At 45.8% G+C, this 25,633-nt stretch overlaps 1 protein-coding gene across 1 annotated transcript in view; it reads right to left on the bottom strand.

The window, feature by feature from the left end:
* Nucleotides 1-25,633, bottom strand: part of PNPT1 (polyribonucleotide nucleotidyltransferase 1) — a 217,967-nt gene that overhangs the window by 189,882 nt on the left and 2,452 nt on the right. The window contains exons 2-3 of the mRNA XM_029593742.1: nucleotides 23,355-23,415; nucleotides 8,703-8,777 (exon numbers count right to left, since the gene is read on the bottom strand). Of these exons, the coding sequence (XP_029449602.1) occupies nucleotides 8,703-8,777; nucleotides 23,355-23,415 (136 nt within the window). The remainder of the gene's footprint in view (nucleotides 1-8,702; nucleotides 8,778-23,354; nucleotides 23,416-25,633) is intronic.

Below are 25,633 nucleotides of genomic sequence, written 5' to 3'. Positions count from 1 at the left end.
GCTGTAGTATGAAGTTTGGTGAGATTTGAAGAGATCCTGATGTGTGCCGGATTATGCTTGATGAGATCCAGATGAGTGCTTGAGGGTATTTGATGAGCTCAGTATGGGTGCTGGAGTATGCTTAGAGAGGTCAGGATGAGTGCTGGAGTATGCGTGATGAGGTCGGAATGATTGCAGGAGGATGCTTGAGGAGATTGGGTGATTGCTGGCGGCAGCTGGATGGATGTTTGAAAAGGTTGGATGCTGAGGAAGGTTTTGTGAATGCTGGAGCTTGGACGTATGAGGCAGTGTTGGTAGGGCTGACTGCGAATGTGAGAGGCCCCGGTCCTGGTTCCTGGGGCTCTCCAAGGGGCGCGCTAAGGGGCAGGCCCCTTAGGTCGCGCTCCTTTGGGCATGCGACACCCGGCGCGCGACGCCGTGGGAGGCGCAACGATTTAAAGGCCTTCTCTGTGCCCTCTGATAGGCCTGGTGCCTCTCAGGGGGCGCAGCAGACTGACCGCGTTGGATCTGTGGCTTCGCTTTTTTCTCTCTTCTTTCTTTTCTTTCTTCTCTGCTCCCGTTTGTCTCCTCTGCATGGCTCGCCGATTTTAGCGAGCGGGCTCTTGCCCCGATTGGGCCTCGTGAGTCCCGGCAGAGGAGGTGAAGTGGAGCTGCCGATGCCGGGAGCGGGAGGGCGCGAAGAGGGATGCCGGTGGGAGGCGCAACGATTTAAAGGCCTTCTCTACGCCCTCTGATAGGCCTGGTGCCTCTCAGAGGGCGCAGCAGACTCACCGCGTTGGATCTGCGGTTTCGCTTTTTTCTCTTGCTTTCTTCTTTCTTCTCTGCTCCCGTTTGCCTCCTCTGCACGGCTCGCCGATTTTTGCGAGTGGGCTCTTGCCATCTCCTCTGCCGGGCCTCGTGAGCCCTGGCAGAGGAGGTGAAGTGGAGTGGCCAATGCCGGGAGTGGGCGGGCGCGAAAACCAGTATATCTCTGGGATTTACTGGTTTTGTTCTATGCTTATGTCAGTTTTATTTCTTTAACCTTTTTTCAAGGTGTCCACATCATCCCCTATTTTAATTGGGGCTTCTCTAAGTTTAGTTTTTGGTACTCCTTTCTCAATATTTATTCTATAGGTCATGAAATTTCAGCCAGCAGCTTTCTGAACCACCTTCACACCAATAAATCCCACATTTGTCTTCCTCGGTTATTTTTCTTCACACATTAGAAGTAGCTGATAGAAGCGAAGAATAAACTAGATCTGCCAAAAACTTAAACCCAGACACAGATGAAATCCTGTTTCTTTTCAGCTGGACTTTTTCTTACACTCTTAACAACTTTCCTTCCCTTATCATGGTTGCCTCTCCTGATATCCATTGCATCTTAACACTCAAATCTTAGAGTTCATTCTCATCATATTTTTACTCTCCCTTCTCATCTCTTGTATTTTGTCACCACCAATAAATTAACATTCATCGTAAGACATCTTCTCAATGATTTGGATTAATTCTATAGCCTAACACAACTTCCTTCTTCCCCTCAAAATTCATTCTAGGCCCTATCATATCCTTCTCTTTGTTTCTCTCATTGCTCATATTTCACCCTTTCTTCTCAGTGTTTCTCCCTATTAAATGTTCATGTTCAGTACCAATACCTTATAGAAATTTTTGCTGCTTCTCTCTGAATTGCTTCCACCAACCTCTATGTTCTCATTATTCCATTATGAAGTCCATGTTCATAAGCATTTAGCTGAATAACTCAAAAGTTGTCTAAATGAAAATTTGGGCCCTTATCTGAATGAATTCTAGCCGGATAATAAGCAAGCCAACTCGAATTTAGTTGGATAAATTAGAGGCATTCCGAGGGGTATAACTAGGAGGAGCCGAGTTAGCCAGATAAGTTATAGCTAACTTCAATAAGATAACTTTAGGATAGCTGGATATATTCAGCACCATGGCTGCGCCACTGAATATGTGGTTTAAAGTTAGCCAGGTAAATTTATCTGAACTAGCCAAGCCACACAGTGACTGAATATGGACTGCTATATTCCTTCACTTGCTTCCTATGTGCATAGTCTCAAATTATGCCTTTCCTATTCTCTGTTTTATCTTCTCATTTATTTCCTTGCCTTGCCCTTGTGTTTAGAATTACCACCATCTCCCTACCTTCATTGCTTCTGCTCCAGTGCTTCTCAAGCCAGTCCTGGAGTACCCCTAGTACTCCACAATGAATATAAGATAATTGATTCTTACCTGCTAATTTTCATTCCTGTAGTACCACAGATCAGTCCAGATTCCTTGGTTTTGCCTCCCTTCCAGCAGATTGAGACAGAGAAAAGTTTATAGCCACTGGCAAATAACCTGGTGTAGCACCTGCCATCCCTCAGTATTACTATGTACCCAAGCTGATACAATAAAAACATCCCTTAACAAATTTTAGAAACAACCCCTCTCGAATGAGCAGAGGAAAAAAAACAATCAAACTATCTGAAACCTCATGGAGAAAAAGAAGCCTGTGCCATTCTTCAGACAATGAGGACAACAGGAAAAGAGACAGTTCGAGTGGACTCTCCAAAAGCACACACCCTTTGGGGGAAACTCTGGACCGATCTGTGGAACTACAGGAATAAAAATTAGCAGGAACGAACCAATTTTCCTTTCCCTGTATGTACCCAGATCAGTCCAGACTTCTGGGATGTACCAAAGTTTCCTAATCTGTGTGGGACTGCGAGAGTTCCACTTGAAGCACGCTCTCTCCAAAACTAGCAATTTCCAGCACCTGAACAGCCAACCAATCTATAGTGTCTGGCGAAGGTAAGCAAAGATTTCCAAGTTGCTGCCCTGCAAATCTCTTGCTGGGACACTAGCCGACATTCTGCCCAGGAGGGGGCCTGGGACCAGGTTGAATGAGCCCTTAAACCCGACAGGACGACCGCAACAAATATAAGTGGAATAATGGCCTCCTTCAACCAACGCACAACTGTGGCTTTTGAAGCCTTCTGACCCTTTTTTGCACTACTCCACAGCACAAAAAGGAGATCCAACAATCTGAAACTGTTAATAATCTCCAGGTAATGTAACAAGGCGCATCTAACATCCAAACGCCTTAGGTCTTTAGCATAAGGCATTCCAGGCTCCAGATTTGGAAAAGCTGGAAGTTCCACTGATTGACTTAAGTGTAACGCCGAAACCACCTTCAATGAGACCTCCTAATCTGAGATCTGTAAGAAAGGCTCCCTGCAGGACAGAGCTTGGCATTCAGAGACCCTTCTGGCAGAACAAATAGCCACCAAGGTGTTTAAAATCATGAGATGTCTAGAACAGGTAAATGTGAATCTGTTACTTACTCTTTCGGATAATAGAAGGACTAGGGGGCACTCCATGAATTTAGCATGTGGCACATTTAAAACTAATCAGAGAAAGTTCTTTTTCACCCAACAGACAATTAAACTCTGGAATTTGTTGCCAGGGGATGAGGTTAGTGCATTTAGTGTAGTTGGGTTTAAAAAACGGATTGGATAAATTCTTGGAGAAGTCCATTATTTAGATTTATATTCCGCTTTTTGCACTTTTTTCAGCACTTCAAAGTGGATTACATTCAGGTACTGTAGGTATTTCCCTATCCCCAGAGGGCTTACAATCTAAGTTTGCATCTGAGGCAATGGAGGGTAAAGTGACTTGCCCAGGGTCACAAGGAGCAACAGTGTGATTCAAACCCTGGTCTCCTGTTCATAGCCCACTGTTCTAACCAGTAGGCTACTCCTCCACAAGGGGGAATGGTACCCCACAATCCCCCACTCAATTGAAGCAAATACTGGGTGGCATATCACATACACCTAAGCCAGCTCCTTATCTTGTCACAGGTCACATCCTCCCTCTGTTTCTACAGACTTCTCCGTTCTCGCAGCCCATGTCCGCTTTCCCAATCCATCTCATCCACATAGTCTGTTTACTCCTCTCACACCCCTTCACCTTCAGTGTACCGTCCCCTCTGTTTCTCTCCTCCTTCCCAGCAGAAAAGCCAGGATCTGCACCTCTGATGCTCGCCTCGGATTGATCAGTACACCAAGACTCAAAAATCCTTCACACCCTGACATACACCAGAGATGTGGAAGTCTTTCGAGCCTGCAGCAGAGTAGTAATGACATTCTCAGGATATCCCTTCTTTCTTAAAAAATCGCTGCCTCTCAAAAACCAAGCCGCTAGACAAAAGCAAATCTTCCTAATTTAAAAATATGGGTCCCTGATGAAGCAGATTCGGAAGATGACCCAGCATCCAAGGACCGTTCAGCGCCAGATTGACCAAATCCGTGAACCAAGGTCTCAGAGCCCACTCTGGAGCCACCAGGATTACCTTTCCTGGATGTATCTCTATTCTCCTGAATATCTTGCCCACCAGAGGCCATGGCGGAAACACGTAGATGAGAATGTCGCTTGGCCAAGGATGAACCAGGGCATCGATCCCTTCTGCTCCTCACTCTCTCCTGCGACCGAAGAATCGAGGAGCCTTGACATTCCACTGAGTCGCCATTAGATCCATATGAGGAAGACCCCATCTGCATGAAATGAGATGCATTGCTTCTTATAGAGTTCCCATTCTCTGGAATCCATCTGCCATCAGCTGAGAAAGTCAGCCTGCACATTGTCAGACCCCACAGTGTGGGAGGCTGCTATCCAAGACAGATGCTGTTCCGCCCAACACATAAGCATCTCCACCTCCTGAGCCATTGCTGGACTCTTGGTCCCCCCTTTGGTGATTGATGTAGGCCACTGTTGCATTGTCAGATAGAACCCTGACTGGTTGGTTGCGCAACAAAGGTAAGAACGCCTGGAGTGCTAACTACACGACTCTCGTCTCAAGACAACTGATGGGCCACAATGCTTCCTTCGATGTCCATTGACCTTGGACTGACTGGGACTGGCAGACTGCTCCCTAACCGGAAAGGCTGCCATCGGTAGTCATCACCATCCACTGAGGAACCTCCAAGTCTACCCACGGCTCAAATGGCTGCGAGAAAGCCACCATGACAGACTGGACCTTGCAGAGTCGTAAGTGGTAGGGGAAGATGAAACTGTTCCTATACTGGATCCCAGCGGGATAGCAATGCTGTTGAAGTGGGCGCATATGAGCAAATGCCCAGGGAATGAGTTCCAAGGTAGATGCCATGGAGCCGAGAACCTGTAAGAAGTCCCATACCCTGGGCACATGGGCCTGTAAGAGAGACCCTCCATACTTGGAACTGCAACTTGAGCATGCACTGCTCATGAGAAAAACCTTCCCCACTCAGGTATTAAAACGTGCTCCCAGAAATTCCAATACTTGGGAGGGGAGAAGCTGGCTCTTGGATAAGTTCACTATCCAACCCAACAATTGCAAGCAGTGCATCACTACCTCCACAGGTCTTCCGATTTTGCTCGAATCGGCCACTCGTCCCGGTATGGGTGTACAAGCATGCCCTCTTTCCTGAGGGCTACTACCACCATATTTTGGTGAAAGTCCGTGGGGCTGTTGCCAAGCCAAATGGAAGGGAGCAAAATTGAAAATGCTTTCCTAGGACCATGAACCGGAGATACCTCCGATGGTCCAGACAGATCCCAATATGCAGATATGCCATCCATCAGATCCAGGGATGCCAAAAAAACAAACAAAAAACCCCCCAAAAAAACAACCTCTCCTCTTCAAACCGCCTCGGTGACAGAACGTAAAGTTTCCATTTGAAAACTAGGAACTTTGAAAGTCAGATTCACATTCTTTAAGTACAATATTAGGCAGAATGTCTCATCCTTTTTGGGCACACCAAAATACATGGAGTAATGACCAGTTCTTCGCTCCTGTGGAGGCACTGGAACTATGGCCCCCCCCCCCAAGCTGGCGCAGCCAATCTAGAGTCTGAAACACGATTTGCTTCTTTTCCGAGGCAGCACAGAGAAACATCATAGAAACATAGAAATGATGGCAGAAGAAGACCAAACGGCCCATCCAGTCTGCCCAGCAAGCTTCGCACTTTTTTTTCTCTCTCATACTTATCTGTTACACTTGGCGTAACCGTGTTCTATCATGCTTAGAACCCACAGGTCTGATGTGATCTTGGCCCTATCACCGGTACAGAGGAGTTGGCCAGCCTTGCTTCATTGTGAGGGTTTAGCTCTGCCTGAACCCTGGCTGATCTGCAGGTCCAAAAGGACAGAGTCCAGGACTGTGATCTCAGAGGCCTGCTGCTGACCAGTAATCGGAGCTCTGCTCGAAGTGCCTTTGTCCCCGAAACTGGGAGCGAGACTGAAAGGATCCTTTAGACCCCTTGGACTTGTCCTCCAGCAGTTTGTGAACCTTATCCTCTCCCAACAGCTTAACCAGCTAATCCAGTTCCTCACCAAAAAGAAGCTTGCCCTTGAATAGTAATGCCCAGAGCTGAGCCTTTGAGGAAACAAACATCAGCAGACCAGTTCTGCAACCAAAGAAGTCTCCTGGCAGAAACCATCGTTCTAGATGAAGTACAAATTAGGTCATATAGGGCATCAGCGCCATACGCAACTGTAGCTTCCAGACACTAAGCCTGCTGAGATCCCACAGGTGACATAGCCGCATGCTATGCTTGTAACTGCTGCACCCACTGCAGTTATGCTCTAAGCATAAAACTGCTGCAGATAGATGTCCGAATGCCCAGCACAGACACCTCAAAAATCCTTTTAAGATGCAGCTCAAGCTTATCTTGCACCATCCTTCATAGCGGTGGCCTCCGCAACAGGAATGGTCATCCTCTTTGTAACTGCCAAAACAGAGGCATCCACCTTCGGAATCCGAAGCAACTCCAAAAGTGTCCTCAGGCAGTGGATACAGCTTGTCCATAGCTCTGCTCACCTTCAGGCCAGTCTCTGGAGTATCCCACTCCCTGACCACCAACTTATGAAAAGTCTAGGCTGGACCCCGTAGGCCCGCCATGACTGTGTCCACCTCCGCATGGTTCGAATCGACATGGGGAGCTGCTATGCCTAATTCCGCCAGGACATGCGGGATCAAGGGACCCAGCTCCTGCTTGTGAAACAGGTGAAGGACCTTTGGATCATCGCCCTCTACAGATGGGTCAGACTCCACTTCCTCGGATGGGTCCTGCAGGCCCTGATCAGTATCTGAGGCGCCAACCACTGGAGACAATTCCCCTTTAGACTTCTCTGAGGAGACCTCCTTCAAAAGGACCCGAGCCCTTAAATCTCTTCCCCTTCGGGGGGTGGGGGGGGGAAATCAGTGGTGCAGAGCTTACAAAAGGGCCATCCCGTGGACTAAAAAAGCTTAGTGCATCAAGAGCACAAACTCAGGTGAAAAAGTGGAGAAAGAATCCGGATCCTCATCCAGAGGATCTGACTCTCCCTCAGACTGCCCCCTGCAGGCCTCTTCTGGGCTTAAATCACCTGGGGAAAGCACGGATGGGAGATCCCCCTCTCCCTGCCACGATCAGTAGCTTAGGCACGAAGGTCCCCAAAATAGCTGCCATTCCTGCGCACAGCGGCAAAGGAGCTTCAATCTCATTCTGTGCAGCCTTCAATCCACCAGACCAGCGCTGCCAAGGAGATGTCGCTGTGAGCCCAGCGGTCTGCATGTGACAAACTCAGGGAAGCCGACCCGAAACTGCGCATCGGAGCTTGCGAGGCATTCAGAGCCGCAGCGGTGACCACGTGGGCCGAGGAAGCAAAGCGGGAGAAGGAAACAAACTAACCCCCAAAGTGCTTCTCAGCACGGCAGATACCAAGAAACAAACCACCTGATCTCCTACTGTCTATCTGTCCTACTTCATTTTTTTTTTTAACTTTATAAGAAAGGGAAAAAAAAAAACTACAAAAAGAAGCTTAACAGAGTGGTGAAGGAATCTTCCTCAGGCTCCTGGAGGCGAGGGAACTGGACCACTAGTTTTCGCCTCCAATAGGCATTTAGGATCCCCAACCCCTGCTCGTTCGACCCTATGATCAGGAGGGATGGTCCCACCAGGACCTGACAACCTCCTAGGAGGGGGATCTTCTATCTGCTTATGGAAGTTTCTCAGACTTTTTTTTTTTTTTTTTTTTTTTGAGGTTCAGAACTGCAGGTTTTGCACCTCCTCCATCTGCTGGAGACAGAGCAATACTAAAGGATTGCAGGTGCTACATCAGGTTATATGCCAGTTTGCCTCTGTCTCCATTTGCTGGAAGGTAGGTAAAACAGAGGAGTCTGGACTAATCTGGGTACATACAGGGATTCATGAGCTTCTTTAATTTCATCAGATCTCAATCATATTTATTTTGGATATTTGCATGCAGTTGAAGCAGCATATGCAAATCTCTCTCATGGATATTCATTGCAAATATCTTGAAAACCAGATTTACTAAGGAACACTCCAAGACCAGCTTGACAAACACTTGCTGTATCTAGATTCAAACCCCCTACTTCCTGAAACACTTTATCCTGTCTTAAATTCCTTGACAACACGTCTCTAGTACAATTTTTTTTTTTTTAGAAATGTGACAATTGTGTATGGCTTTTTAACCTAGTTTTTGCATGTTTTTGTTCTGCAACTGCATATTTGGTTAACAATATTATATAAGTGACTGATTAAAACCAAATACTAACCTTTAAAGAAAGACTCACACAGTTTTAATTTAAACTAATATCATAACATGACAAAGAAAATCATTAGGTTATTCACAAAATCTATTTTAGCATTTAGAGGAATTTTTTTCATACAACTGGTACTTACCACCAAAGGCATGAACTGAGATGGTGAGGGCTTTGTTTTACTCACTGCTGTAACCATCACTGATGTATCACCTAACTGGAGGGAAAAAAAAAAAAAGAGACATGCCTAGACATTAGTAGAATACTTTGCACAAAATATTGGTGTACCAGTTCAGACACAAGAAAAAATAAATAGAAAATACAGCAATCACACAATTAAAGAACGAAAGTGTCTGAGAAATAAATAGCAGTACAAGTCTTCAAAATACCAGTTTGACATTTTCCTCCCATATCCTATCACTTTTAACCTCTGTTAAAGTATGTTATATTTTATAATACTTAACACTTTGTAGAAGTTTCATAAATTTTATGGTCACTGATTTTTTTTTTTTAAAGCTTTCAATTGAAACCACTCTTGGTTTTTCCACACTACCAGAGGCACATTAACACAAAGTGCCCCTATTATTGCAGCCTGACAGTTCTTCATAAGTTATGGGCACAGCATCGATCCCACATGCACAGGTGCTGCGTGAAAGAGCTCCTGTGTTGTGGCCATATACCCCACCTCCGACTCTTACCTTACTTCTGCATTGGGGGGGGGGGGGGTGGGGGGAGGGAAGAAGAGCTCTACTCCTTCCTCAACATGGTTCCTGGATTTCCTGTTCATTCTGACAATGAGATTGGGGGGGGGGGGGGGGGGGGGGATTTCCTAGGCTGCCAGGATCAGTAGAGAATGCTCACTTCTGGTGATCCAGGGAATTGAAGAGGGAGGCCCCTCCCCTTCTTGTTCCTCTCCAGGGTGGAAGAAGGGGGGAGCATCACTGTTACTTGGTGACAACTGACCTGGGAGGAGAAAGAATAAAGAGAATGGGCAATGGCTAGCCTGGGCCTCTTTCTCCTTCCTCCCATGGGTTGGCCTAGGTGTCAGATTGTTGCAGGCACAGGCCTGCCACATGGTTTAAAAAAAAAAAAAAAAGATTCTTTCAAATTTCCTGCTTTGAATTTGCGTTAACCTTTATTATTTCTTATTCACAACAGCAGCAGCAGTTTTCAGTTGCCCGGCAGTCTTCCCTTGTTTCTTCTGCAGCTCTGACCTTCATCCAAGCATGCAAGTCTTGCCACCTGTTAGTAGCTGGGGGTCTCTGTCGATATCACGAAGGCCTTTGTTGGGCGAACTCGACTGTCAAAACCTTCTGCATGTTGTGCAGGAAAAATGTCGTGGTGGGTTGCAAACCAAGCAGAACCTGCAGCACAAGCATTCCTCTACAGCAGTGGTCCCCAACCTTTTTTGCACCAGGGACCGGCTTCAAGCAAGGCCATTTTTCCATAGCCCGGCAAGGCGGGGTGGGGTTATGGATGGGGTTGGATTTTAGTGCATACTTATCATTTAATTATGACATTTATAATGTGAATGTGACTCAACTCACCATAGGTTCAGAATGTCCATTCTCTCTCACACATACACTGTCACAATCATACACATTCATCTTATACCCAACCATTAGCTCTCACAGACACTGACACACTCTCAGGCTGTTAGATACTCTTTCCCTGTCCACCCCCCCCCCCCCCTCATACACACACACTCTTACTCCGCTGGATTTTCTCATACACACTCATACTCTCACTGGCACCCTCACAACCTTAGAGCCTCTCTTATTCCTCTGCTGCCACTGTCACTGCTGCCGCGTGGCTATTGGGGAGGTGCTGATTGCTGCTACTGGCACTGAAGCCCATTCTGCACATAGAGAAAGTGCTACTCTTGCACATTCCCAAAGATTACATGTGCCAATCAGTAAAAAGTAATTTTTTTTTTTTTTTACATCTGCTGTCTGATCTTAGTTTTTTTTTAATCGGTTGGTCACAGGCTTTTTCCCCCCACCTTCCCTTTCTTAGTTTTTTGCCAATTCCTTTTATATTGTCTTTTTTTCTATTTCTTTTCTCTCCATCTGACTTCTTCCCTCAAACACACAGTCAGGTTCTCATTCTCACATGCTTTCTCTCTCTCTCTCTCACACACACACACACACACACACACACACACACACACACACACACACACAGGCTCTCTCTCACTCCCACATGCTGTCTTGCTCAAGCACAGGTTCTCACTGTCACATGCTGTCTCTCTCTCACACACAGGCTCTCACTGTCACATGGGAAGCTGAAGAGGGAGTGGGTGGGGCAATGCTGGTTTTCTTCATTTTCCCTGCGAAAGAGGGGCATAGCAATTCTTATGCATAAGCAATTAGCCTTCCAGCTGACCCGAACTTACAATGATAAGGAAGGGAGATATGTGGTAGTCGCCGGAACTCTTAACCAGCAGCGAGTGGCATTCTGTAACATTTATGCGCCTAACACTTATTCTCATGCATTTTTTACTCAGTTAGTAAAGCTGTTGAGTACACTGTCCGGGTATCCTCTCATAGTTGGGATTTCAATGTAGTAGCCGATAAACAGATGGATTGCAGTCCAGCTACACAGGTTGCAACGCAGGATGGGAGTCAAGGGGTTAACTTTCTTTGCCGGGAGCTCCAGCTGCTGGACGTTCGGCGGGTATTGCACCCCTTTGAGAGGGATTACACTTTTTTTTCTAATCTCCACCAATCTTATTCTCGCTTAGACTACCTACTAGTAGCTGATAAAATGTTTCCAGCGGTGGAGGAGGCGACCATAGGGGCCATTAGTTTATCAGATCACGCGCCGATCCATGTACAGGTGACCTGTGGCGGGAAGCAGACAGGGATTTTCTCTTGGCGCATGCGACCATACCTGTATTTAGATACTACATTCCACACTCATTTCCAGTCTTGCTGGAAAGAGTACATGGGGTTCAATAACACACCTGATATCTCCCCCACGATGTTATGGGAGGCGGGGAAGGCGGTAATGCGGGGGCACATCATTGCTTATACTGCTAAGGTAAATCGTCAACGGAACGGGGAGATCTTGCGCCTCACTGTGGAACTTAAGAGTGCACAACGGCGACACATGCATGATTTGTCCCCCACTAGTAAGGGTCATGTTGAGCAATTGTGGGAGGCGCTTAACACCTGCCTACACCAAAGGGCCTCTAAATCACTTTGTTATTACAAATATCAATTATACAAACATGGTAATCGGCCCAGTAAAATGCTGGCACACTTAATACGGCCTCGGAATCAGAAGACAGTCATTGTGGGGCTCAGGGACCGCAGAGGGCACTATTTGACGGCTTCTGCCGAGATAGAGAGCAGATTTATGGAGTATTATTCAGAACTTTATGGGAAGAAGGGACAAAATTTAGAAATCACTACCCAATTCTTCCAAGAGATACAGTGGCCCCGATCGTCTTATGATCAACAGCTGTTATTAAACAGGCCTATTGCTGACCAAGAAATTTACTCGGTGATCCAGGGCGGAATTCTATAAAATCCTCAAGTTTCACCTTCTGACCCAGATTTCTAAATTTTACAATGAGCTGGTCACCACCATGGATTTACCTGCTGGGACAAACCAATCTGTCATTGTGGACCTACCAAAAAAGGGCAAATACCCAGCCGATGTGGGCTCGTACCGACCCATTTCCCTGCTCAATGTTGATCTAAAAATCCTGGCGGCGGTGCTAGCGGCCCGTCTAAATCTAATTCTACCCACATTAATTGGAGCGGATCAGACGGGTTTTGTTAAGGGGCGCCAGGAAGTACGGAATGTACGACGCCTCATAGCTGCCTTAAGCTATCATTCCTCAGAAGAAGCCATGATTTTGAGCTTGGATGCTGAAAAGGCATTTGACTCAGTGTCTTGGGAGTATCTGTTCTGGATGCTGGGACAATATGGCTTTAACGGGGCATTTGTAACGTGGCTTAGGACTTTGTATAAATCCCCGAGTGCCCGTATTTTATTAAATGGGGCCCTCACAGATCCCATCATGTTACAATGCGGGGTGCAACTGGGTGCCCTCTGTCACTGCTCCTCTTCGTGCTAGCGGTCGAACCCTTGGCTATATGTCTGCGGGAAGAGTGGTGTTTTTCGGGGCTTAGCCTCAGCGGTCACCCAGTTAAAGGTAGTATTATTCGCAGATGATATATTATTGTTTGTTGGACGTCCGCATAGTAGTGTGCCTGTTATTACGGTCTTCGACCAATTCAGGGAGATAGCGGGGCTCAAAATTAATTACTCAAAATCTGAAGCATTGGCACTGGACCCTGGGCTCCAAAGAGCTGGCAAGAACCATTCCCTTTTACATGGGCGCCGGGAAAGCTCAGATATTTAGGGGTATGGGCCCCCCGAGACTTGCACCTCTTATATGATCTTAATATAACTGATAAAATAGATGCCGTTCTACTGCAGCTGACGGCTTGGAATCTTCTCCCGTTGAGTTTTTTTGGATGATGTGCACTGATTAAAATGATCCTTGTCCCTAAACTTCTATATCTGTTGCACATGCTACCCTGCTGGTTAACTGTCCGGGATGTGCAGCGCCTGCATGAGGGGGTTCTCTCGATTTCTATGGAGGGGTAAAAGGGCGAGGATAAAGTACACTATCTTGGAGCATGCTCGGGAGGCAGGAGGTTACGGATTGCCGGCTCTACAATGCTGCATGCCAGCTGCGGTTTGTGGGGGAATGGATTGTGGGTAAATATTTTTATTGTGATGAGGGTTTGTTAAATAGCATGACTGCTCCCTGGACACCTCTCTCTCTACTTCAGATCAACCAGAGGGGACTGCAAGCATTGGTATACCCGAGACATTTGCTTTATCCTTATATCAAGGCTTAGAGATGGCCGCGCCAGTTGAGCTGCTTGAGGGGTCTCCTGTCACTGCTGACTCCACTTCTGGGAAATTTGGATTTTCGTCCGGGTTGGGATTGTCGGGGCATCTTTCAACTTTGGGCCACTAAAGGGGTGGTGTATCTTTACCACCTGTTCAATCCAGATACCCATGAACTCGTAGACTTCCAAACTCTCACTAGAACTTTTCAACTGTCACCCAAACATTTCTTTGGGTACCTACAAGTACGTCACTATATTCAAACGTTCCATTGGTCAAAGGAGGAACTCGCCGCGGAAACGTTATTTGCCACCAAACTTTGACAACATCCGTTTGGCCAAATCCATTACGAGATGGAAAAGACTGTGTGCGGATTACAAACGTCAAGATCATCTTCATCTATTAGCTTCCCGCTGGTCGTCTCTTCTGGACGGCGAAGTGACTCTTGTACAGCTGAAACGATGGATCCAGTCTTTACATACAGAGAATCCGGACCTGGGGCTTCGGGAGCTTCAATATCGGTTCCTGCATCTCCCCTACTATGACGATGTATGGCGGTTCCGGATGGGGCTTTCGGATACCCCGCTCTGCATAAAATGTGGCGTGGAGGAGGGTACCTTGCTGCATCTTCTATTTTGCTCAACGATTACTCCTCTCTGGACTCAGGTGACACAGGCTGTTTCTCAATGTACTGGCCTTCCAGCACACTGTGCGGGCAATATGCTGGTCACTCACCCGCTGTACGGTTCTCTCCCATGCCCGCCGGCCAAAGCTAAATTCGCTCGCCTAGCGATGTTACTGGCATGCAGGGTTACTGTGTGGGTGGAACCAAATAGCGCGCCCTCGGTTGCAGCGTGGAATACTCGGATGACAATGGAACTTCATATGGAGCGCATGGATTGTCTTTCGGGCCACCGTAAACGAGACAAGCAATACGAGGACTGCTGGCAGGTCTTCTTTCAGGGCCTCCCCGGGGGGGGGGGGGGGGGGGGGGGGTTGCAGGCGAACTTGCACACAGTGGGTTATTCCAATGTTTGGACTTAATTGATTCCTTGGTCTCAGGGGGAGTGGGGGGGGGAGGGGAGGGGTGAGTGACTGTGGGATGTCTGGTGTGTGGTTGCTGGGATGTTAGTCTTGGGGGAAGTAAAACACCCTGGGTTGGGGATAAGTATGTATGGTTTTTTTTGGGGGGGGGGGGCAGGGTTCCTGGTTACTGGTTTGTGCAAGCGTCATATGAAAAACATGGGTCAGGGGTATGTGCAGAATCCTGTTTTCTCATGTTGCATATACTGTTTTGGGATAATGGTCTGTCACATTGGTGTTTTGCCTACGGTTTGTAATCTGTGGAACTGTACCTTATGTTGTTGGGCAGGGTGGAGTCTTTTTCTCTGGCTTTGTACTACCCTTGTTTCAATAAAAACTATTTTGACAAGCTTTTTCTTTGGCGAGGGGGTAAATCCCGTGTCCCGTTGCGAACTCTACGGGCGCGTTGGGGAGAGGGAGGACTGGGAGTTCCTGATATTGGGTTGTATAACTTGGCGGGTAACCTCCGACTTGTACGAGATTGGCTTCTTGACAAATCCTCTTTTATACAAGTTCCTGCGGAACAAGCCTTGGTGGCCCCTTTAGATTTAAACTATGTCCTGCAAGCTCCTTCCCAATCCTTGCCTACTATTTTGGTTCAATCCCCATCTATTGCACCTATTAGACAGACTTGGATGGCGGTGACGAAACTTATCAAGGTCCCTCGGGTATGTGCAGACCTTTTACCACTACAGGGTAATTTGGAATTTTCCCCTGGGTCCCAAACAGCGGGTTTTCATCTCTGGAGACAGAAAGGTGTAACACGCCTAGGTCATTTATTCAATGACGAGGGGGAATTATTATCCTTCTTGGAGTTACAGTCCATGTATCATGTGAGTCGAACACAGATTCTCCCCTACTTGCAAGCAAAACATTATATAAGATCCCTGCCTTCAGACACGTTGAGTCCTAGTGTGTTTCACTCATTAGTAGATTTATTTATGTTAGACAGTAGTAAAATACCTTCGATGTCAAGATATTATAAGCTTCTGGTTAAGCATTCTGAATCGGACACCTATCAGGTTTTGGTAGATCGTTGAAACAAAGATGGGCTGTTTGTGATATCACTATCAATACTCCGAGCATGCTTTCGTCGAATTTCCCACATCACAGACAATATGTATTATAGAGAAATGCAGTATAAATTTCTCCGCAGGGCTTATGTGACAGTACAAGTAGCTTATCAATCAAAGCTTATCTTTTCTCATCTTTGTACGAGATGTAATAGTGCAGTTGGCACGATATCTCATTCTTTTTGGGCATGCCCCCCTATTAGACGGTTTTGGAGCGCATTGCTCGATATCTCATGACATTATTAGCTCTTACATTGCCCATAACACCTATGACATTTTTGTTTGGCTGCCTACCAAAACTCCCAGAGAGAAAAAGAGGGATTGGGTTATTCATTCTGAAGGCATGCTTGGTGGGGAAAAAGGTGATTTTGTTGCAATGGAGGAGTACTGACCCTCCTTCGTTTTGGACTTGGAGAAATCATTTACATCATCTGTTACGCATGGAGGACCTCGGCTCCCGCACAACACCGCAGAAACGCTGAGGATTTTTGGAAGTCTGGGATGCTTATCTACAGGCACTGCCGCACCATTCTAGGAGTCTAATTTTAAATGATTGACTTGGACTTTCTATTGGAAAGTGGACAATGTGACTTGTATTTGTGGTGCATCATTTCGTAGTATTTTTATTTCACTCTCACAGCATGATTACTAGGTTCATTTGTTGGGAAGGGGGGGGGATAATTGAAGGGAGAGTTCACGAAATTCGCATATATTGTAAAGTTGCGGCGCTGGAGGTACAGAGTAACCCCTCCAATGCCGGGTTCCATTGAGTGTATTTTTTATTGCGAAAATAATAAAAACCTTATACATTAAAAAACTATTTTGACAAAAAAAAAAAAAAAAGAACCAAGGGCTGCTACCTGCACCCGCAAAGAACTGCAGGACAATCCTTTAGCCAAGCCGGCTTGCAAAAAAGACAAAATATTAGATCCTACGCGGGCTTCGGTATCCAACTGGTTCCACACACCAAGACTCAAAAATACTCCACACCTTGACATACGCCAGGAACGTGGAGGGCTTGCGCGAACGCAGAAGAGTAGCCACTACCACGTCTGAATAACCCTTGTTCTTAAGCCAGCACCTCTCAAAAGCCATGCCGCTAGACAAAAGCGCTCCACCTCTTCTAAACAAACAGGACCATGACAGAGAAGGTATGGCAGATCCCGAAACTGTAAGGGAATGCCCACCAGACTGTGCACAAGTCCACCAGGCCGTCCAAATCCGCAAACCATGAACGTAGTGGCCACTCCAGCGCCAGTAGAACGACCCCCGCCTGGTGAGCCTCTATCCGTCTCAGTACTTTGCCGAAGAGAGGCCAGGGCAGAAACATGTAGAGAATGTCCTTCAGCCAGGGAACCACTAGGGCATCCACCCCTTCCGCTCCCCGCTCTCGCCTACGACTGAAAAATCGAGGGGCCTTGGAATTCTGAAACGTTGCCCTAAGGTCCATTGCCGGGCTGGACCACCTGTCACATATCCGCTGAAAGGCCTCTTCGCATAACTCCCACTCTCCGGGGGTCGAGACGAAGACGACTGAGAAAGTCGGCTTGAACATTGTCGACCCAGGCGATGTGAGAGGCTGCTATGCTAACTAGATGTTGCTCTGCCCAGATTATCAATTGTTGCACCTCCAGCACCACCAGTTGACTCTTGGTTCCTCCCTGGCGTTTGATATACGCCACCGTGGTTGCGTTGTCGGACAGAACTCGGACCGACTTTCCCTGTAGGAGGGGCTGAAGAGCCAGCAACACCAATTGCACAGCCCTGGTTTCCAAATGATTGATCAACCACTGGACCTCTTCCCTGGACCATTGGCCTTGGACCAACATTGCCTGACAAACTGCTCCCCAGCCGGAGAGACTGGCATCCGTGGTGAACACTGTCCAATCGGGGACTTCCGGAGGTACTCCATGGTCGCAAATTGTCCACCAGTAGCCACCAGACTGGACCGAGCCATATCCGAAAGGGGAAGGAGAAGGCGATACTGTTCGGAAACCGGGTTCCAGCGGGAAAGCAATGAGGACTGTAGCGGCCTCATATGAGCAAAGGCCCAAGGAACCAATTCCAGAGTGGATGTCATCTGGCAGAGGACCCGCAAATAATCCCACACTCTTGGAGTAGGATTGGACAACAAATCTTGAACCTGTTCGGGAAGAAATACCCTTCCCTGATGAGTGTCGAACAGGGCTTCTAGGAACTCCAATGACTGGGAGGGAGTCAGGTGGCTCTTGTCGAAGTTGATCACCCGACCTAGGGACTGCAAGAGAGAGACGAATCTGAACTGTTGAGCGGCAAAGAGACTCCGTCTTTGCCCGAATCAGCCAGTTGTCCTGATATGGATGGACTTGCCAGGTTCTTATGGCCTGGATTGGCCACTGTTGGAAACAGGATGCTGGGCTTGATGGACTCTTGGTCTCACCCAGTATGGCATGTTCTTATGTTCTTAATTGCTGACACTCTCATTGCCAGTAGTCTGTTTTCAGGAAGCTTCTGTATGAGCAGGAATATGGCACCTGGTCTCATCCCAGAACATCTGGTGGTAGAGAACATTATTTCAGCTAAGCATTCTGGGATTTCTAGGGGACTGGTGCGTTTGCACTTAGCAGGTATGGCCTTTGCCACTGAAACAATAGTGGCCGGGTAAGTGAGAGAGACAAGCTTGTCACTCATGAACACTTTTTGGACCTTTGACATTCTTTGCCAGCAGTAGCCTATTCTAAATTTGAAAACAGCCTTATTCAGAGTGGCCTTTTCATTATTCTTTTTTTGCTGCCTTGTGAGTTGGGGAATTAGTAGCAGCATCACACAGCAGAGTGAACAAAGGTGGCCTATTAGCAAAGAACAATCTCACAAATTGAGGACAAGCTTATATTACACATACAATGGTCAAAAATGGACCAGCTGGGCAAAGGACAATTCAGATTGTCAAACGTACCAGGCCTTATTTGCCAAGTACCCATTGTGAGGAACTATCTCCTATTTTTTGGTGCACAAAGATTGCGCAACCTGAGAATATTTTGCTGCTGTTCTCAGACAGGCCCTGCAGGCCACTGGAATATAGATTAGGAGGTATGGAACCCACTCTTTCAGGATTGTGGCAGCCTCCAGTGCATCTACCTCCAGTCTCCCAGTTGGATCCATCCAGCAGATAGGTCACTGGCGCTCCACTACTTGCACCTCTTATGTTAGACATGAGGATGATTTGCCAAGATCTTAAATTAACTGAATTTTTCCCTTTATTGTGGAGGACAATATGGATCATGTGTCAACCAACCATATATCTTCTGGGCATAGAGGCATGTGAAATACAGCTCCTTTGGTACCCACCTGGGACTAGCAACACAGGATGTTTGGGTGTGTTGGTTTGGTTCCAGGTGTTCAGCAGCTGCTTGCCAGCCTGGCTCGCCTACACATGTTAGCAATCCATCTTGGAGGCAAAGATTTGGGCAATCTGTCTGGTAGGCAGCTGGTGAAGGTGATCAGGAATGACATTGCACTCCTTACCTTCTGGTGGCCAGGAACCCATATTGTTTAGTCTGTAATTGACCCTCGCCACCGATGTGGTCCATTCCTGCTCATGTTACAGAGTATGGAAAGATCAAATCAGATTACAAAATCTGCCAACTTGTTATCACAGACACAAATGGGCATGCAATCAGACAGTACGCATCTATCCGACCTTGGCCAAGATTTATTCTTTAATGCCTTAAAGCAGGGATTCCCAACCTTTCAGAGAACACAGACCCCTTTTCAGCTTCACATACCCCCATACCTCTCTCAATTTTTTGTATGCCATAATAAAATAATTAATGATATGTACTCTAAAATCATTCATAATGTATAAAAATGTGATCTAACTGTAGGGAAGGCAATTTCCAAAGCTATTTAAAAATTGCCCTCTTAATTGAAGGTTAAGGCCATTTTACCTTCTAATCCAGCTGCAATGAGGAAAAATAAGGAAGTTCAAAAAAAGTCCCTCATTAGCAACTTGGTATGACCTGACAGAAAATTCAGTACTGGTACCCACAGGCCTGCAATCTAATTGTCAAAGGGAAACTGCCCACGGAGTTTCCCTTTGATAATTAGATCTGGCAGGGGAAAGCCAGTACTTTTGTTCCTGTGTACTCTTCATCTGCTTTGAAGCAGGTGCAAAGTACGTGTGTGAAAGTATGCACAAGGATTTCCAAATAAAATCCTTGCATGCACATTCCCTCCCCCAACCTAGCCCTGCTCCCACCAACAGGAAAAGAATGTATGCTGTTCACAGTGTAGCTACTTTTACCTGCACTGGCAAGGAATAGTAATTTTCAAAAGGGCACTTTTACACTGTGTTTACTCACATAATGGAGAAATTACTTACCTGATAATTTTGTTTTCCTTAGGGTAGACAAATGGACTCAGGACCAATGGATTATGCTCTCCTGCCAGCCGATGGAGACTGAGTTAGATTTCAGAGCTGACGTCACCCTACATACACCTCTGCAGTGACCTCAGCCCTTCAGTATTCTCTTCAAAAGCCACTGTGGTCATGCTAATGAAAAAACTTGATTAAAAATATGATTAATAATGGATAACCGTAAACGTACTCAACCAAACACTGAACCCCAGTAAGAATATAGATGCCCTGATCTAGGGACCAATCCTTGGTTCCGTTCTTGGGCAGCCGTGGGCGGGAAATTGAGTTCATCTGTCTACACTAAGGAAAACGAAACTATCAGGTAAATAATTTCTCTATTTCCTAGCGTGTAGCCAGATGGACTCAGGACCAATGGGATGTACAAAAGCTATCCCAATTGGGGCGGGAGGCTGCCTGCAGTCCAGTTAACACTGTGGCTTCTCGGGCCTGTATGTCCAGGTGATAAAACCTGGAAAAAGTGGGCAAGGAAGACCACGTCGCCACTTGGCAGATATCGATGAGAGACAGCAGCCTAGCTTCCACCCATGAGACCGCCTGAGCCCTAGTGGAATGAGCTTTAACCTGAGAAAGTAATGGCTTTCCTGCCTCCACATAGGCTCCTGTGAACACCACCTTAATCTAGCAAGCTATGGTAGCCCGTGAAGGTGGTTCACCCTGCTTCCTTCCACCATGAAGGACAAACAGGCGCTCCATCTTTCGGACCGGTTCAGAAACTTCCAGATACCACCCCAAAAGTCTACCGACATTCAATTGATGGAGTTGGTATTCTTCCGGAACCTTGTGCTTATCTAGGGATGGCAACGAAATGGACTGATTTGAATGAAGCTCCAAGATTACCTTGGGCAAGAAGGATGGAAAGATATGAAGCTGTAATGCTCCTGCAGTTAAGCGGAGGAACGGTTCCCAACACAACAATGCCTGCAGTCCAATGATGCTTCGTGCAGAGCATATAGCCACAACGAACACTGTTTTCAAGGTTAATAAATGGAAGGAAAGACTGCGCAGCGGCTGAAAGGAAGAACCTGCCAAAAATTCCAAAACTATATTAAGATTTCACAAGGGAACCGGCCACCATTGGCCAAAGGTGCTTCACCCCTTTCAGAAAATGGGCCACGTCCAGATGAGCCAACAGACGGGTTCTGTTCACCTCGCCACTGAAACAGGAGACAGCGCCACCTGGACCTTCAAGGATTTAAGGCTAAAACCTTTATTCAAGCCGTCCTGCAAAAATTTTGACCTCCCGAGGTGGGGACACTGCGTTCCTCGCACCAGGCCTCAAATATCTCCAGGCACACACATATGCTTGGGACGTAGTGAACTTCCGAGCATGGAGTAAGGTGGCAATTACTGCTACAGAATATCCTCGCTTCATCAGGTTAGCCCTCTCAAGGGCCAGACTGTAAGACAGAATCGAGTCGGATCCTCGAGAAGGACCGGTCCCTGCTGAAGCAGGCCTCTGTGCAATGGGAGACACAAAGAGGTCTAAACCAGGAGTCTCCGCATGCCACGGACGCATGGGCCAATTTGGAGCTACTAGTAGGACTAAACCCCCTGTGGTGCTCGATTCTGTAGATGACCCTGCCCAGCAAGGGCCATGGAGGAAAGGTGTATAGCAACTCTTCTTCAGGTCAGGTTTGAATGAGAGCATTGATCCCCAGGGACCACTGATCTCTTCTGAGACTGAAGAATCGGGGAACCTTTGCACTGTGGGATGCGGCCAGCGGGGTCTCGCATCCATTGACCTAACTCCTGCTTGCTCTTGGTTCCACCCTGGCGGTTGAGCTAAGCTACTGTCGTTGCGTTGTCAGACATTACATGGACCACTTTGTATTCAGATGTCACACTAGAAGAATGGCTAATATGTCCCCTGGATCTCTGTTACATTCTCCATGCTCCCGCAGAAAAGATGCCTGGGTCTTTGCATAGGCATAATCTTATCTGCAGTATGTGTAGGGATTGGAAATTCTTGCCAGCAGCATCTGGGCTTTAGACCCTCAGACTTTTTGACTTACTTCCATATAGTCAGCTACATTAAACCTCTTATCTGAACAAGTGAGTCAACTTCTATCGCATTTCAAAAGTTGCTCACAGTTTTTCAGAAAAGCACTTATAAGTTTGTCCAACATGTATAATATTTTGCTAAATAGAAAAGCCTCCATGCTCGTGGCAGAAACTATTACTAAATGGGAGAAAGAGGACATGAGGACCTTGATATAAATGGACCTAAAGGAATGTTTCGTAGACACTCATCGGTGTTTGGTCTCAGTGGATCTCCGTGACCAGCACTTACATATAGCCCATAGGCTGGTAATATCCCCTGTACAAGCTAATAAAATGGGTATCATTTCCTCTCCCCAATGATTTAAACGTTTTCATTCACAAGCCACAATATTTCATAACCTATGGGATTGTGCTGTAATCCAGTCTTTCTGGGACCAAGTATGACGGGTAGTTTGTGGAGTGTTAGGAGAACATCTATCTAAACACAACCAGCCGTGTATGTTTGGGCTCTTGCCTTTTACCCTTTCCATGACAGATGATAGTGTTCGCTTATTATACAAAGTACTAGCAATTGCTAAAAAGTGTATTATGAGTCATTGGCTACAGTCAGCGGCCCTGGCCCAATGGAATACATTAATGCTGGAAACAACATTTGATGGATTATAGAATCTGGGTATTTGGGGTCCATATGTTAAAAGTCTACCTATAGAAACTCTAAATGCCCTGAAATTGAAAATAGTATTGTAATCCATGCTGCTCCTAACCAGTGCTAGATGGGATGTTTGTTTAAATTCCTACTCTATGCTGAATTGGGGGATGGGAGGAGGGATGGGAAAAGAGTAGGAAAAGCGCTCTCTGTACAGAGTGATATGTTGGTACTGTTAACCTGGTTAAGTTGTATACAATCTTTACTCTGTTTATGAACAAAACAAATATATTTACACAAAAATCTCACAAATGAAAAATCAGAATAAAAAGAACCCTAATGATGCTAATAAATTTCAAAAACACTTTATACTGCTTTAATCTGTAACCTGCTTCATTTGCTTCTTTCAGAGAAACAATTGGCTACGTATAGAACAAAGTAGCTAAATTTAGTATCCGTATTGCTACTTAACTCCATCTCATCACTATACTTCTATCCCATTCTAGCTTTCTAACCCTTCCCCTCAACCAATACATTTTAGTTACCTTTTATTAGTGCTACATTAAGATACGAGATAGAAAAACAGATTAAAAAATTTCTCAGAGATGAGTTACCTGAAGTACATTAGCATACCTAAAGAAGAAGCCTTTTATGTTTTCCCACAAATTATTTTTCTTTAAAAGATAAAATTTTTAGACTTACTTGTACAACAGCACAGCCATCAGCAAATCTTGCTAGTTTCCCAGATGATATTTCCAATTTTCTATTAAATGAAATAAGACAATAGTTAGTATTACCTTACCCTCTAGTGCATTTCACTATACATCATGCAGAAGAGTCGTGCTCATGAATAACTCAATTTCATGCAGAAAACATGCACTATACTCTATTTACTTTTTTTTCTATAGTTTTCACATAATACAAATGCTTGTTTACAAAAACCAATGCTGAGTACAAGAGATACAATAGTATAGTATAATAAGACCCCTTCACTTTCCCCTCCCTTCCCCCCAGTCTCCTAGTACCAGGCTCCAAAATAACTGCTATGACCAATATATTTTATTTTATTTATTTATTTAAAATTTTTATATACCGGCATTCATGTTGCAAACACATCATGCCGGTTTACATATAACAGGGGTGTACAGTGAACAATTCAATAACCTATTTGTGTAGAAGGAAGCAGTTACAAATAACAAGGTAAAAGAACTGGGAGGAGAGAAGAAAAGGGAGAGAGTAACATTAGGTATAGGTATTTACATTAGTAATAACATTTTTACATGTGGAAGTGGTAGAATCTGGCTGAATAGAATTAATCGGTGTCCGGGAAAGCTTTTTTAAACAGCCAGGTCTTAAGTCTCTTCCTGAAGGTTGGGAGACTGGGCTCCTGTCTAAGGTCCGGTGGGATGGAGTTCCATAGAAGGGGGCCGGCTGTTGAAAAGGCCCGATCTCTCAAGGTAATGTGTTTGGTAGATCTGGCTGGGGGCACTTGAAGAGATCCTCTGAGTGTGTCTCTTGTTGGTCTGGAGGAGTTATAAATTTGGAATGGGAATTGTAAGTCGAGTGGGGTGTGTTGATGGATGGTTTTGTATATTATGGAAAGAGATTTGTAGAGGATTCTAAAGTGAACAGGCAACCAGTGGAGATCTTTTAGGATTGGAGATATATGGTCCCTCCTCCTGGAGTTTGTCAGTAATCTTGCCGCAGCGTTTTGTAACATCTGGAGGGGTCTAGTATAGGAGGAAGGTAGGCCCAGTAGGATAGAGTTACAGTAATCGATCTTAGAAAAAATGATAGCTTGTAGAATGGTTCTGAAGTCCTGAGTGTGGAAGAGTGGTCTAATTCTTTTCAGAACTTGGAGTTTGTGGAAACAGTCCTTGGTGGTTCTGTTGATGTAAGCTTTAAGGTTCATCCGGTTATCAATTAATACTCCTAGATCTCTCACCTGTGTAGTAGTTGGGATAGTTGGAGGATTAGAGATGGCATTGTTATCTGGGGAGATGAGAAGCAGTTCTGTTTTAGAGGAGTTTAAAACTAGGTTTAGGTTAGCCAGGAGATGTTTAATTTCGAAGAGACAGTTTTCCCAGTGAACCAATGTTTTTGTGTAAGATTCTTTAATGGGTATCACGATCTGGATGTCGTCGGCGTAGAGAAAATGTTTGAGGTTAAGGTTGGAGAGGAGTTGGCAGATAGGTAAAAGATAAATGTTAAAGAGTGTAGGTGACAGTGAGGAGCCCTGAGGGACTCCTATGGATGCGTCCATTCGTGAAGATTCTTTGTTCTGTATCTTAACCTTGAAGCCTCTGTTGGAGAGAAAAGATTTAAACCATGAGAGAGCGGTGCCTGAGATACCTATAGAAGCCAGAATGGAAGTGAGAATGGAATGATTGACCGTATCAAAGGCGGCTGATAGGTCCAGTAGAATTAAGAGGAAGGATTGGCCTTTGTCAAGGCCCATTAATATGAAGTCAGACATGGAGATGAGGAGGGATTCTGTGTTCAGTGATTTGCGAAATCCGTATTGTGATTGGAATAGGATTTTGTTTTCTTCTATGTATTCGGAGAGTTGAGTATTGACAACTTTTTCTAGAATCTTGGCTATGAATGGGAGATTGGCGATAGGACGGAAGTTGTTGGGGTCTTTAGAATCCAAGTTGGGTTTCTTGAGTAGAGGTTTGATGGAGGCCAATTTGAGGTCGTCAGGATATAGTCCTTGGGAGAGTGAGCAGTTTATGATGTCCGACAATGTTTTAGCGATGGAGTCAGGGATGGCCAGGAGCAGTTTGGTGGGGATAGTATCCAAAGGGTGGGAGGAAGGTTTCATTCTTCTTATAAGAAGGTGTATAGGTCAACATGATATATCACCATAATATGGCATAAAGGGTATGACACAGGCCCCGTAATAGCAGAGGGCATATAACAATAAATTCCTACCTACACAGAAATGCAGTGGGAACTAAGAATACAATGGAATAATGTGA

This window comes from Rhinatrema bivittatum, chromosome 3 (genome assembly GCF_901001135.1).
Source record: "Rhinatrema bivittatum chromosome 3, aRhiBiv1.1, whole genome shotgun sequence".
NCBI classification, from domain to species: domain Eukaryota; kingdom Metazoa; phylum Chordata; class Amphibia; order Gymnophiona; family Rhinatrematidae; genus Rhinatrema; species Rhinatrema bivittatum.
This window is presented reverse-complemented; position numbering and strand designations above follow the sequence as displayed.